Source organism: Aulostomus chinensis, chromosome 14 (assembly GCF_037954235.1).
Source record: "Aulostomus chinensis isolate RoL2024-O1b breed Wild chromosome 14, RoL_Achi_v1.0, whole genome shotgun sequence".
NCBI lineage: Eukaryota > Metazoa > Chordata > Actinopteri > Syngnathiformes > Aulostomidae > Aulostomus > Aulostomus chinensis.
Genome location: NC_141333.1, coordinates 5,161,956 through 5,177,239, shown reverse-complemented (window position 1 = coordinate 5,177,239; position 15,284 = coordinate 5,161,956). Strand labels below are relative to the sequence as shown.

At 42.2% G+C, this 15,284-nt stretch overlaps 1 protein-coding gene across 5 annotated transcripts in view; it reads right to left on the bottom strand.

Annotated features, from left to right (window-relative positions):
• LOC147249514 (discs large homolog 1-like protein) overlaps positions 1–15,284 on the bottom strand; it is a 94,531-nt gene that overhangs the window by 15,126 nt on the left and 64,121 nt on the right. For all 5 annotated transcript variants that reach the window (XM_086224948.1, XM_086224943.1, XM_086224944.1 and 2 more), the window contains 3 exons: positions 14,918–15,050; positions 12,755–12,911; positions 12,122–12,224 (listed from right to left, as the gene is read on the bottom strand). In XM_086224948.1, coding sequence (XP_086081074.1) covers positions 12,122–12,224; positions 12,755–12,911; positions 14,918–15,050 — 393 coding nt within the window. The remainder of the gene's footprint in view (positions 1–12,121; positions 12,225–12,754; positions 12,912–14,917; positions 15,051–15,284) is intronic.

Here is a 15,284-nt window from a genome sequence, read left to right as displayed (position 1 = left end):
AATGCAAACAGCTTTAATTATTATTGAAGCATCATTTACAGTACAAAGCTAATTGCGGGCCATTAACTACCACGGACACGTGACGACAGCACAACCGGCCTCCTGCTTCTTCCTTCTGCCTCCGTGTGTTGCTGTGATGATGTTTGACATCCTCTGAAGTCCAATTTAGCCATTTGTTATTTACCGTGTTTATTTAAAAGATGCTACAGAATAAAACTATACGAAGCTGCCATTTACCACAGGTGTTCATTGAGGCACGAAACCTGAAACTTCTGAATTTGACACGAGGGAATCCGAGGTTGAACACAGGTGACTCATTTCTGGGTTTCAGGGCTCATTCCCAGGTTCACCGACCAGAAGGAACATCCTTGATCAACCGGATTGGTAAGAGTGGGGATCCTCTTTCCTCCACTTATATGTCAATAACATAAAAGCAAGTTTCATATAACTAAAATTAGAGCTGAGTCTGTTTAACCAAAAGAAAAGCAATTACTTGAGTTTTCCTTCTGAGGAGAAGCCCACTCATAGACTTTAATACGATAAAGCCATGTGACTCAGACTAAGGCGATAGAGGAATCTGACTGCAGCTGCCTACATGTTGTGTTGTAGGTGGCGAACAAATAAGACGAATCTGTGCTGATCACAAGCGTCGCAAGATACATGCACACTGATTTCACACAGTGACGTTGAGGCAGCTGAGCGGTGGTGTGACATGGCATCATCGGTGTGACATGGCATCATCGGTGCGACGCTTTCATGGAGTTTGGCTCGTTACATTTGGAACGAAACAAATCTACTGGAAACACACACATCAAAAGACCATCATCCCCAAAATGACTGAATTCTTCCCATCCATTTCCACTCTTGCACCCAGTAGTTACTACTCTGCAATATCCACAAGGGAATGAATCTATTTATAAACCAAAATTAACTACCACATGAATGCAACAATGCATTTTCTGACTACATTGAATCGTCTCATCTAATCCAAATGAAAAGCAGTAAAATTGCAAGAGTGCTACTGGTCAGCCAATCAATGCAAAGTGCAGAGAATTACTCAAACACTCAGCCCTGCGCTTGTATCCCTGTGCTACAAACAGCAAAAACACTTTCATTTCTGACCCCCTTTTTTTTTTCCAGAGGCCTTAAAAATGTCATTGTGCCTCTTTAATTATAAATGTACATTATTTATGGAAATGCAAAACATGAAAAAACAAATGTCTCTTGTCCTCCTTGAGGAAAAAAAAAACATATTCTTTAAATCAGAGAGGACAGATAAACAGCACATGTGTGTATGATGTAAAAAAAAAAGAGAAAAAATCCATAATGTGAACACCACACAGCTTCCCAGAAACCTCTGAACTATAACACACAGATGACAACGCTGCTGGCAATAAGCCTGAAAAAGCCCTTCTGAAGAATGTCCCTGTGTCTGTGCGTGTGCGTGTGTGCGTGCGTGTGTGTGTGTGTGTCCCTAAACCATTACTGTGGACTACAGAATCTAATTAACCCTGAGTAATTCAATCATACTCGAGGTAGACACGAGCACACAAACACACACTGATCTGGAACCTGCATTATCTCCTGATGCTGCCTCTCTTCCTCCCTATTTCTGTTTTCCTTTTCTTGTTTAACTCTCTGTGCGCAGTCTTAGCCTTTAAAAAAAAACAGATCCCAATGTCAAGATATCGCCTTTGATTTCCTCCAAAATGCCCAAAACTCAGACACATCATTGCTCAAACTACACTCTACTAAAACGCCTCAAAGCTGTAAGTTACTGACATGTTGGTGGTACAGGGATTTTGTAAAAATGAGGGACAGTTTTGGTGCTGTGTGTCTGGCAATTTAATTTGATACATTTCATGCAAACAGCTTCGCCACTGTGACATCGAAACTTCCAATCTTTTCGTAATTAGAGAATGATCAAATCACTTAAAGTTGAATTTATTTCTCATCTGAAATCTCTCGTGGCTGACCTCAGTTTGACACGTTCAATCTTAGACCAGCATCAGCTCTAATCCAGTATGAATTGATGGATTAACACTCCGAGTCGTGTTTGTTTACACTCAATAGTATTATCACACCCATCAAAAACATACAGGATGAACTTTCACAATCTGTCAATCTCAACACACGTCGCCTCAATGCAGTATTATGGGATTAAAAATAAGAGAGACTGAAATAGACAGAGGGAGGAGGCAGGAAATAAAATACAATGAGGTGAGAGAAAAGAGAGGGGGAGTGACGGAGCTTTGATGTGTTGCAGCAAGATCAGATAAAGAAAATAGAATAAAAACAAAATCAGAAAGAGATGTTGGAGGAAGGACATTGAATAAAAAGAGACACAAAAAGGAGTTGTTGCAGCAGTACGTCTGGTTCTCTTTGTAATCTACAGAACAAGGAACTATTGGATTTACTTGGTCCTGAAGCAAAAAAAACCCCCAGTAGATCAGATAATCCTGTTTCAAAAGTGGAAATGAGGGCAAGATCTGAGACAAACCGTAATCTCGATCATCTTTGGTCTTAAAAGTCAGTGTGGAAAAGTATGAAAATAATTCACTTTGTTACAACAATGAGGCAAACAAAACAACAGTTCTGGAAATGAGATTGTTCCCACTAACGCGTGACGTTTCCACACCACTGATAATCTCTGACACACACAGCATTCAGGAGACTACGTCCTAATGCTGCATCGCTGGGCACAAGAGCGTGGTGTCAGTGCACCACCCGATCAGGTCCAACACAAGCTTCACCATCATTCCCCTCAACTAACAAGAGTGTTAAAATGTCATCCATCCATCCATCCATCCATCCATCCCTCTAACACTAACACTCCACTTCTCCCAACTCCCTCTTGGCTGTACTCACATGCTGCTGGCTGGTTCAACATCCACGCCGTGTGATGCCGGTACAACGGCGGTCACGTCTGTACATGTGAGCGTGGAGTTTGCGGCTTAGACTCCCGCGATGTGAATGAGAGAGAGAGAGAGAGAGAGAGGGAGAGATAGAGAGAGCGAGAGCAGATGTGTGTGTGAAAGAGATGATGAAGAGAAAGGCAGTTGTATCCCGCATGTGAGAAAACCAAGCGGAAAGATGTAAATGTGTGTGTCTCTATGTAAGTATGTGTGTAGGTATGCAGGAGTGTGTGTGTGTGTGTGTGTGTGTGTGTGTGTGTGTGCGCGTAAAATCAGCCCAGTGCTGCTCAGCTGCCACAGAAACAACAGATGCTAACTCTCTCTCTCCCTCTCTCTCTACTATGCTCCATTCCTTCCCTATCTCTCCCTCACTGGTGTGTTTGGTGACTCCTCCCCCTCTTTGACAGCGAGTTGCTGTAAGGCGTATATATACACACTCACACACACACACACATTTTCCTCCGGTCACTCATGCAGGAAACTGAGTTGATGCCAGGCTCTCCTGCCCTACTTTGGCCAAGGGCAATTGGCCTACACACACACACACACACACACACACACACACACACACACACACACACACACACACACACACACTGGATTTCCTAATATTGGTCTTGCTTTGATGAGGAAAGTGATAGGGAAGTAGTGAAAGAGGAGCTAGCATCTGCCTCCATGAGGAATAAAGTAGCGTGATTAATTTTTCTGTCTCCATCTGTCTCTCTCTTCTTCTCTGGTTTCAGTCTCAGTTTTTAAAGACGAACTCGCTTCTGTCTCCCTCTCACCGTCTGTTCTCCGGATCTCAGGTTGTTTAGCTTCCCCCCCCCCCCCCAACATTAGAAAACCCAGTGACGTCTTAAAATGTCACATTTACATCAAAGTCAGCAGGTTGGAAACAGTAGAGCCTCTCCCGTCCAACCCCTCCACTCATGCATACATCAACAGATGAGAAGTTTCACGTCATAAGGGTGGTGCTGTCAACAGCCATCACCTCGATGCAGCGTCTTCAGATTAAAGCCAAGATAGAGAGAGAACAAGACATTATGGGAGAAGAGAGGAGGATGAGAGGAAACAGAGAGGAAGAGAGGGGGGAGGGGTGGTGACAAAGACGAATGGCTCTGAGGCTCATATTCCCTCCCTCTCTCCTTCCTTCATTTACCTCCACCACTATCCTTCGCTCCTCTCCTATCCCTTGAGGAGCATTGTTCCTCCGTTCAGCAGCACTGTGACTGCTTCAACCCAACAGAATTTCTCTGGAGACGGGCAGCTCTCAACTTTACATTGTGTGCATTGCACCAGTACCTCTTGTCTAGTATTGAATTAGAACCCTGTTTACACAAACTTTACCGGGGTTTAATTAAATGGCACTCGTAAATACATACGTGCAACTTAAATAATCAATATTCTGTCACTTTATTTACGTTCCTGTGGGAGGGAGCGTGGGTTTTATGCTGCTGCGGCAACATGGTGTCATTATTGCTTTAAACCTTGAACTTCTATTGTTGATGTTGCATTGAAACATGCTCTGTGGAGCTTTTGGAGCACTATGGACCGATGTTTAATGAGCGAGCGCCTGCTTTGTATGTATTGTGTGCAAGATTTGCATGTATAATAACCTGCGATGTAATTTCCTGCCAACAGTCTCTTGATATTCCATTGATTAATAGTTTGTGTAGTACAAGACAAAGAAGCGTAGCAAGGCATCGACAAAGGCTGCAAGCTTGCAAACATGGATGTGAACAAGCATAATCTGAAGCGTTCAATTAATTAAGTTTTCAGATGAGGAAGAACATTTGTCAGGCCTCACAGAAAGAAATAATGTGTTTTGGTGAGAAACGCTAACTTTGTTTACAAGTAAACACCACAGGGGCCTTTCTTTTTCTTTTTTTCTAAGACTTAATCCTTTTAAAACTGAAAAACCATTTGATGGATACAGATGCTTTACTTGGGGCGGCATGGCTAAGAGGTAGAGTGGCCGTCTAACAACCAAAGGGTCGCTGGTTCGATCCCCACTTCCCCCGGTGATCATGTCCAAGTATCCTTGTGCAAGATACTGAACCCCTAATTGCTCCTGATGGCCCTGCAACGAACTGAACACCCGCCCAGGGTGAACCCCTAATGTCAGCTGGGATAGGCTCCAGCCCCCGAGACCTTTAATGGATAAGCGGAATAGAAAATGGATGGATACAGATTCTTTACTTAATCAAAAGCACGGATCAAAACAGTATAAAAACAGAGAAACCATCATTCTAAAAAGAAAGAAAGAAAGAAAGAAAGAATACGCAAAAAATTAACATTAATCTGATAAATGCACAAATCCATTTTCAATGCCAGCAAATGCTGGTCATCCCCTAAAACCTTGATTTTTTTAATCTTAACAAACAAACAGAAAAGCTTAGAGTCTGAGCTTTTTGTTTGTCAGAGGAGCTAATAAGATAAGACAAGATAAGATAAGATAAGAAGATAAACCTTTCTTCGTCCCTCAGGGGGGAAATTGGCAGTAATGTTAATGCTAATGGTCTAAGCCTTAGATTAGCCATTAGCTCCTATGTAAAATGACTTTTCTTTGCCCTGCTGTTCATTAAACTTTGAAAAAAAAAATCGAGAAACACTTTAAATGACAGGGACATCAAATTAGGTCTTCATGTTACTTCACTACTTCATGTTAGACAACGAGAGACAAGAGTTCAGATCAGTTCATAGCGAGATGGCTCAGTCTCATGGCTAATACAAGCGCAGACAATATTTGTATTTCTTTTGTACGAGACTCACTTCACCTTGCAGGTCTGCTTTGTAAGCGCAGGAGAATCTAAATATAGCTGTGCAGGAAGGAGCTGATCTATAATTGATAGCACAGTGCAATAATCTTTATTAGTATTGATAAACTGATTTGATTGCAGCAGACATGAACAAAGAGAAGGAACCAGAATAGTGAAAACAAAGAAACCACAGACAGAAATGAATCATAATGTGCTGGATTCAGCTTTAAAAAAAAAAAATCAAAACTGAAAAATATGTTTCATTTCTGGGGCTGACGAGGTGACACGCAGCAAATCTGAAATCAGTCGTCTTCCTCTTACAAGCGTCGGCTCGAATCCCCTAAATCACACTTTGTGGGCGGTGAGTCAGACACACACGCACCAGTGAGTTGGGGAGGGGAGAGAAAGAGAGCTGACAGGTGGAAGGAAGGAAAAACAACAATATATATGAAAATAAAATACAGTAAGGAAAGAAAAGAAAGGCTCCCTACCGTACGTGTACAACAGATATTTTCACACCTTTGTGTGTGAAAGCACGGAGTTGCAGTTAATCTTCTACATTACAACACCACACACGCACACACACACACACACACACACACACACACACACACACACACACACACCTCTTCAAGTGTAATACGCGGGCTACCAGAAGTGAAGATAATCCTCTCTGCATCACCTCAGTACTAATGCTGACAGACATTGCCTGTGTGTGTGTGTGTCATGTCTGAGTGTGTGTACAGTGACAGTTGTGTGTAATCCCAGCGACTAATACTGCTGTCAACCTGCAGGCATTACCAGTCCCCACATCAGGAAACCAAACAGCACGAGAGGAGATCGCGCTTAAAGGTCACTGCTGTTATTTTAGGGTTACAATCTGCCCACATCTTCTCTCTGAGCACACCTGATGGCTCAACTGGCCACTGAACAACTGGAGATACGCTTCCCATGCAAGACCACGTCCACAGCATTTATTCACAAAAACTGTAGGGTTAAAGAAAAAAAACAGAATCTTTCGCACTTGCCTTTTTCCCCCGCCCTTCTTAATTTGTTCCCTTTTTACTCAAACAGCAACAAAAACAACATTAAAAAAAATCATGTTGATTTTACGACATCTTATATTTTGCAGGGAAATACACAGAAATCTTAGCCTGCCTCATTTTCGTTTGCAGTGATGTTTTTATTTCTGCGTTGTGGCTTCACAGCTCCTGCACAAAACTTAATCGAGCATGCCCTCATCTTAATATTTTAACACTACTACTGTGTGGCTGAGGTGGCAGCTAAATGGAGGACAGATTTTTTTTACTAAGTGGTTTGAATGTGTGTGCCCACTGCTCTCCTAAACAAGTTTTATAAATAGGGTACATAAGTCAAACTAGGTTTTTTTAACAAAGGGAAAATGTGGGCAATTACACTACTGCAGTTGGGAAAGAGAAACCATTTTTTCTATTTATAGCTGTGCAGCTAATGCAGCACTTCAGAGCTTCCTGATGGTGGACCAACGAAGACACTTCAATCAGAATTTCCTTCAGCCTTAATGTAAAAAAGATGGAAATAACATCTATGTGACCCACCATGGTGCACTCCAAGTCAAGTTTATTCAGCAGATGGAGCTTTTTGGGAGGAGACCCGGTCACACAGTCTTCCCTGGTCACACACATACATGAGTAGACGTATTTGCAGGCACCGGTCTGACACACAAAATTGGACCAAAAAACCTAAAATAGGGAGAGTAATAATGCAGCAGCAAGACTTTCCACCAGCAAACATGCTCCATCTGCTGTACCTCAAATAAACATAGGTCTATATCTGCTGTGTCAGCTTAAATCAAACATCTCCCTGCCTACACACACACACACACACACACACACACACACACACACACACTCAACCAATGAGTTCAGTTCTGTGGCATGACGCACTGTTTCAAAACAGCAGGTACCGTATCTAATATAAATAACAGGAGGAGACCTGTACTCTCTCACTGTCTCCCTCTCTCGCTAACCTACCCACACACACACACACACACACACACACACACACACACACACACACACACACACACACACACACTTTTTTCCACTCTTAGTGGAGGTCATTACAGGTTCTTCTCTTGTTGGCAGGAAGTGTGTGCGTGAAACAGAGGGAGCGCTGCTGGTCACTGCACACAGTCGCCACGGGAACAGCCCAAACATGGCCCTAAAATGGACACACACGTAGTGCAGCCCAAAGCCCAGCATGGACAGAAGGTCTGATACAGGGTTCATTCAAGAAGCACTAATGAGGAGAGTCACGACACACACAAGCAAGCAAGCAAGCAAAACTTTATTTATGTGGCATATTTCTTTCACAACGTGCTGCCCAGAACGTGAGCAACCGCAGGAGGTTAAAGAATAACGTGCAAGATAAAACATGACACAACCGTAATTACAGTTGAGGTAAATTTGTGAGCAACAAAAATTGAAAGTACAATATAAAATATTAAGATCAAAAAAGATCAGCGGAAACGCCGCAAAAGTTTAATTTGAAAAGACGGCAGTATTGGAGGGCATCTCACGTGACTGCGTAGCTGAGAGCATCAAAGCGGAAGGCACCATAGGAACAATTTTCACAGAAACCCCAAAACACCCAACTTCCTGCTGCACACACTGGAGTCTAGCTGCTTCACAAGGAAGCCAAGTAGTCATTGGCCAGGCTTCCATGCTAGCCAGACCACCAAGGGCCTTATAAAATCCCGTAACATTATCAAATTCTAAAACTGACAGGGGCCCAGTGCAACGACCTCAAGACAAGTCGTATTACTCTTTTAAAACTCTCACCGTGTACAAAAGTAGTCAGCTCACACACACAAGCACACAATAAACCCAATCATGGCCACATCCAAACTGACCATGATTTCACAAAGCCAAACGTCAATTTCAAGGAGCGAATTCTGCTGCAAATCAATCCACGGCTGCACAATGAATCAAAATTAAATCCTAATCTTAATTTTTAACAAGTGTTTGGATTCAAACACATCATTCGTGAAAAAAAGCCCGGACGGGTCACCAGTCCGTTGCAGGGCCATCAGGAGCAATTAGGGGTTCAGTGTCTTGCTCAAGGATACTTGGACATGGTCACCGGGGGAAGTGGGGATCGAACCAGCGACCCTTTGGTTGTTAGACGGCCACTCTACCACTGAGCCATGCCACCAACCTGTATCCACAGCCACCTCTTCAAAATAGTTGCGCTTGCATCAGAAAAAAATTGTGCGAAGTTGAACAAGAGTCACATAGCTACAAATTGCTTCATATGACAGTAACTAAAAGAACCGACACGTTGTGTTACCCTTTTTGATTTTGGAATTAAAATGTGTTGCGGGCACCTTGAGCTTCTTGTAGACCGATGTGCAGGAGCAAAGATGAGAACGAACACCCACACGCTGAGCTTAGACTTGAAATACCTTCATTCCATACGTTCCAGTCCCTCGTCCTTCATCATGACTGGGATAAAATTCTATTCTCTCAATACTGAATAAAGAGAAATGCATCATTTTCAGGCCACGGCAGATGTATAGCCAAGATGAACATCTAAATCTTAATTCAGTCATTCTCAGTCTACAACAGTGTTAGCCTGGATCATCATGCAAGCCTGAAGCAGCTGCCTGTTGGAGTCTGGGGGTAGAAAAATGTTATTTCATTACAGAGGATCAAACATTGTGAAATCTATCTCCCCACAGACAACAGAGTGATGCCTCAATTATTAAAATTATCTATAAAAACTACACGTACACAATAAATGTTTTAACTAAAAAGACACACACATGTTAGGGCGGCATGGCTCAAGGGTAGAATGGCCGTCTAGCAACCGAAGGGTCGCTGGTTCGATCCTCGACCCCGGTGACCATGTCGAAGTGTCCTTGAGCAAGATACTGAACCCATAATTGCTCCTGATGAGTAGGTTGGCGCCTTGCATGGTAGCCTCCACCATCAGTGTGTGAGTGTGTGTGTGAATGGGTGAATGAGACGACACTGTAAAGCGCTTTGAGTGCCGCTAAGGTAGACAAGCGCTATATGAAATGAGTCCATTTACCAAGTGAAGTGCATCGTGAAGTGTATTTCTGACGGATTAGCAAGCAAACTAGGAGTCTGTGAAACATCCTGAGCTTCTGCACGTCTTATCTACCAATGGTCAGTGGTTATTAACAGGATCTCTACAGCAGTTCAGACACGATATTTTAATGTCCGGAACAAATGCATTTAGAAACGACTGCATGAGGAATCTCAGGCTATTTCTGCTTGCATAAATGCATGATTATATTCTGAGGTAAAAAGAAAAAAAATACTTTTTACTTTCTAAAATGAAAGGCTCTGATTTTAAATCAAAGATTTTGTGAATCAACATCAATCTGGGCTATGAGAGATAAGAAGTTTAATAAACTCAGTATAAACGCAGCTGCAGCACCGTCACGCAGAAAAAAATCAAAGCTCCATTCAAAGTTCTTCATCTAAATACATGTTCCCCTGTCATAATAGTTTATCTTCCATATGTTAGGAGATTATACTTCTGCTCTGTAAGCATCCTAGATGTTTGCACACTGTAGCTGCCGGGGAGATTCATTGCCTCCAGTGCCTCCCACATCTCGTCCTTCCACACGATTTGGGACGTTTCCTGGCATTACTTGATGGGATATCTGGGTCCGTGTGCATGTGCTTTTATTTATAGCCCAATTACTGTGTGCAATTTCTGTTTTTTTTTCTATTTTATAATTTGAACTCCTTTATTGTTTCTCTCACAGCATTTTGTCTCCCCAGACAATATTTATCCCTCCCTCTTTGTGTTTCTTCTCAAACTCTCGACTAGCGCATGGTCTCAGCAATCTCCCCTAATTATTCAAATCTGCATTAACTTTTCTTAATTGCAGAATATCTATTGGTTTTTTTCATGCATGCAAAACCTCGACATATCAGGGATTTCCTGCCACCGATTAAGGGAAAAGCCTTTCCCAAATACATACAGAGCTAAATGTTAAGCATTTTTATTAACAGTGAGAAATCTGAGGCTCCGGTTCCCTGAAAAACTGGGCAAGTATGAGAAGTAAAAACCCATGAAGAGCAGGTCTGAGCATGCTCTCCTCAATTTGATGGCCTTAACCCAAACCCTGAATCTGTATTCATCTGGTTAAGAATTCTCCTTCAACACGTGACTGACGGAGTTTCTTCGATATCTTTGAGGATACTGAGCATTAAATCATAGCCTGGGACAGTAACACCGTTCTAGACCACCTCAACATCTGAATAATACATGGCTACTGGCTAAAGAGACACACACACACACACACACACACACACACACACACACACACACACACACACACACACAAGCACTTACTACAGGCACAGGGGACCTAATGCAGTTTAACTGCATTATTGTTGGCCCAGTGCTGTGTGTGTGTGTGTGTGTGTGTGTGTGTGTGTGTGTGTGTGTGTGTGTGTGTTTGTGTGTGTGTGTGTCCACCCATGCACAGTATGTGTTATGCTCAGGTGCCCATTAGCGGAGCCAATCATCAGTTATAACCTGGTTTCCTAGGTTACGGCCTTCTCACTCACTCCCTGCAGACATACATCCAGGACTGTGTTTGTTGGGAAACCTCACACTGTCTCCTGTTGTGTTTAGGTGTGTGCGAGTGCGCACGTGTGTGTGTGTGTGTGTGTGTGTGTGTGTGTGTGTCAGTGTATTGCAAACAGCAAATCTCCAAAATATCTGCTTATGAAAACAAATAAAATATATGTTGCAATTACAGTTACACGATGTGCAATACACACTGTACAGATACAGTACACTCATTGTTTGGCCTGATAATCAGATTGTGATTTAACTCTTGATGTTAATTCGAAAGGCAATTTGTGTTTCGCATTTTAGTTTCTCTTGAATAATGAGTGTATGTACAGAATATAAATGATGAAAACCACACTCCTTGACATCTAAAAGAATGGGATTTAGAGGCTGCAGCATCACAAGAATTCATTCATTTTTGTATGTTGTGACACATTTTACCTTCATGAAAAATAGAAGCTCCTGCAAAATAGAACTTGGACTTGTTTGTGGTGCGATTTTGGTGTTATGGAGATATCACTGTCACGTGCCACGATGCTGCGAGCAGCTGATGTTCTACTGCGTTGTTTTAACCCAGTTTTCCATCTCCTCACAATAACTGTGTTCTGTTTGTGTCGTAAAAGATTTTGGGCTTTTCTGCTGAGTAGAAAACTGTAACTACAGGCAGCAGTAATGCAATAATACTAACACAAATACTTCAATAACTACGTAGATTAAAAAAAATCTGTTATCAATCTGTTACCTTTACATCTCTTGATCCACACACCACCTACCCAGCCCCGAGGACATCGTCATGACTCCATGTATTAAATCAGGTAGATTGAAATGTACTTTATGTGCAGTACTCACCCTCTGGTCTGTACTGCGCTACTATGGTAACGGTCTGCCCTGCGTTCTTCAGAGCTGCAGCTGCCTGCTCATGTGTTGCACTGGACAGGTCCACACCGTTCACCTACACACAGACACACACACACATTTACACGAAACGTCAGAGTCTTGGTTCGAAATTAAAACCTACAGTGAGATGAAGGAGAGAAAATTACATCCGAGTGGGTCTATAACTCACTTGTGGGATCATGACATGTGTGTATTTTGTATTCACATAAGCAAGTACTGATATTGAACAGTTTCAAGTATTAAGCATGGAGCAGTGGCTGGCGCTACACTGTCCACTTGGTTTGAATCCTACTTGATGAAAAGTAAAGTCAGATTTCACTGCGTGGGACTGAAGTACATCGATTGTCAGCCATTGATTTGTGTTACAATGTGAACAGGGAAGTTCCCTTTCAATTAAAATGATTGTAAACAGCACCCCATCAAGTGGCAAATGTCCATCAAAGGCAAAAATGTCTAAATTGTGCATCAATAATGTACATACACAATTTAGAGGTTTTAGAAAAATGATATAACACTGATAAAACTGCAATACATAACATGATAGTAGTTATGTGATGCATCTGCATGTGTCGTCTTAGCTCTTACCGAAAGGATGCGATCTCCTTTACGCAGCTCCCCACAAAGATCAGCCGGACCTCCAGCCAGAATGAAGGAGATGAAGATGCCCTCACCATCCTCCCCCCCAACAATATTAAAACCGAGACCTGTAGACCCCCGCTGGAGCACCACCCGCCTGGGTTCCCTGGTGAACACATAAGGTTATGCATCATTTTACCACAATCTAACAAATCAAGTCCGATTAAACTTTCAGGCAATTATAAAGACATTTGATAAGTTACTGTTGCTTTTTCCTGATTTCAGAATTCTTGTAGTAGAACCTGGTTAATCAGAGTCTAAGAACCTGGGACAAAGAACAGAGTTGGAGGAGAGGGGAGGTCAAGATAAATGTATCTACCTTGTGACAGTAAAAGAAGACAAATATTGCAGTTACTTGGTGTTCTTTGTGGTTCAATACTTCATATTAGTGATGAATAATAGGAGTGAAGGAAAAGTTTAATGTAAAACTCATTCACCATGTTGGCCAGCAGATGTCAGTATTGCATTATCTGCTTTGTGCATGACGTGAGTTACGTCAACATCAGACTATTTCTGTTGCATCCCCCAAACACACACACGTGCTCGCACGTGTGCACACACACACAAAGACACACACACACACACACACACACACACACACACACACACACACACACACACTCAAACCACCACTTTATGGTTTAGTGATGTGACTAATCAGTATTATTGTTCTGAGACTGGAGGAAACAAAGGAACGCCAAGTCAACACCAGAAGGCGAGCAGGAGATTTTTGGATAGAACTTTACACTCGTTTTATTGCCTGTCAGGCAGTCCCAAGAAATCTACAGGTACATAGACTACAAACATGGGGAAACCGAATTCCACCTCTATTTAGCAGGATAGTTGATTCATTTAAACTTAAATGTGCCAACTTCAAGAGGATATAATCAGAGCAGCACAAGAGAAACACACACCATTGAAACATGACATCTAGAGGTCAGAGATTCAAGAACTGAACACAGTACAGCACCAGAATACACAAACATGTGGAATTTGATGCTTAAGTAAACTCAATATCAAACAGTACTTTTACGAGAGCAGAATTTTCCATAAGGACATTTACTTTGACCAAGTCATGATTTAATCCGGGTATTTTTCAACTGTAGGCACACTTTTTTTTTTTTGAGTCTGTAGAGTTAAAAAGACAGAATGCATGTCAGTTTCTGAAGATTGGAGAAGTTAGATATCTCCTCGGAAAAAAACTCACATTGACTTAAAAATGTACACACTATGGAATTTTATTTAAACCTGCTGTTCTCTACCCATAAGACAAACTAATCAGGAGTGAATGTGAAAGAGAAGAAAGAATAAGAGAGATATAAATAGAGGGGAAAAAGAAGAGAAGGGCAAAAGTCAAAATGACCATTCAGCAGTCCGTCTGAAGCTTATCAGATTTATTATAATCAAAGCGATCTGATTGGCCCGAAGGATTATGACGAAAGGAGTCATATTCTGGTAACCACGGTGACGACAGCTGAGTGACGAGGGTTGTGATAGGCCATAATCCCTCCATTAAAATGGATTAAAGACAGTGGACCAGTACTGAGAGAGAGAGATAGATAGATAGCTAGAGAGAGAGAGAGAGAGAGAGACAGGGAGGGAGAGAGGGTGTGTGTGTGTGTGTGTGTGTGTGTGTGTGTGTGTGTGTGTGTGTGTGTGTGTGTGTGTGTGTGCGTGTGAATACATATGTGACCTGAGTTTACACGCCAGATGAAATTCGGACTGCCATCTGCCTCTTACAGCCTAACACACAATAGCGCGCACACACACACACACACACACACACACACACACACACAGACGAGCAGCAGAGTCGGCAGGACGGAGGTCAGTCTGTGTACTTTGAGCTCTCTAGGAGAGCACTTAAATATCCTCCACATGTGGGTGGCTGAGTTCTTGCGATAATAAATAATGACAGACACAAATTTGTCAAAAAAATGATTAGAAACAACATCGGTATAAAAGGGACAACACTTTAAGTTCATCTTTGACATCCTAAAGTACATTTTTGAGGCTTTTGTTTCATTCTGCCATGATGTGAATTCCCAGTGAAGACCAAACGCATATAGTTTGATTTGACTCTGATACGGTGGGATATCCATAACCACTCACCTGGGGATGTCATCGTCTCCGGTCATGGCCCTGGGCATCGGTGAGTATCTGGGCGTGGTCAGTGGGGCGGGGCTCACAGACTGGCTGCCGCTCATGTAGGGGCTTATATGGTTGTCCTGGTGTGGGGAATACGCTAGAATAACACACAGGTACTTAGTACTTGTTCAGCAAACACGGAGAACGTCACTGATGGTTTTCAACGATCCTTTCTGTATAACATCAATGAATTAACACATATCAGCAAATTGATGAGGATTTTCAGCTCAGGATGCATAACATTTCTTTTTCCAGCTCATTTGGCTGATAGACAATATTTCCATTATCAATATTATCTGAATAAAAACAATTTTAAATACTTAATACTTAA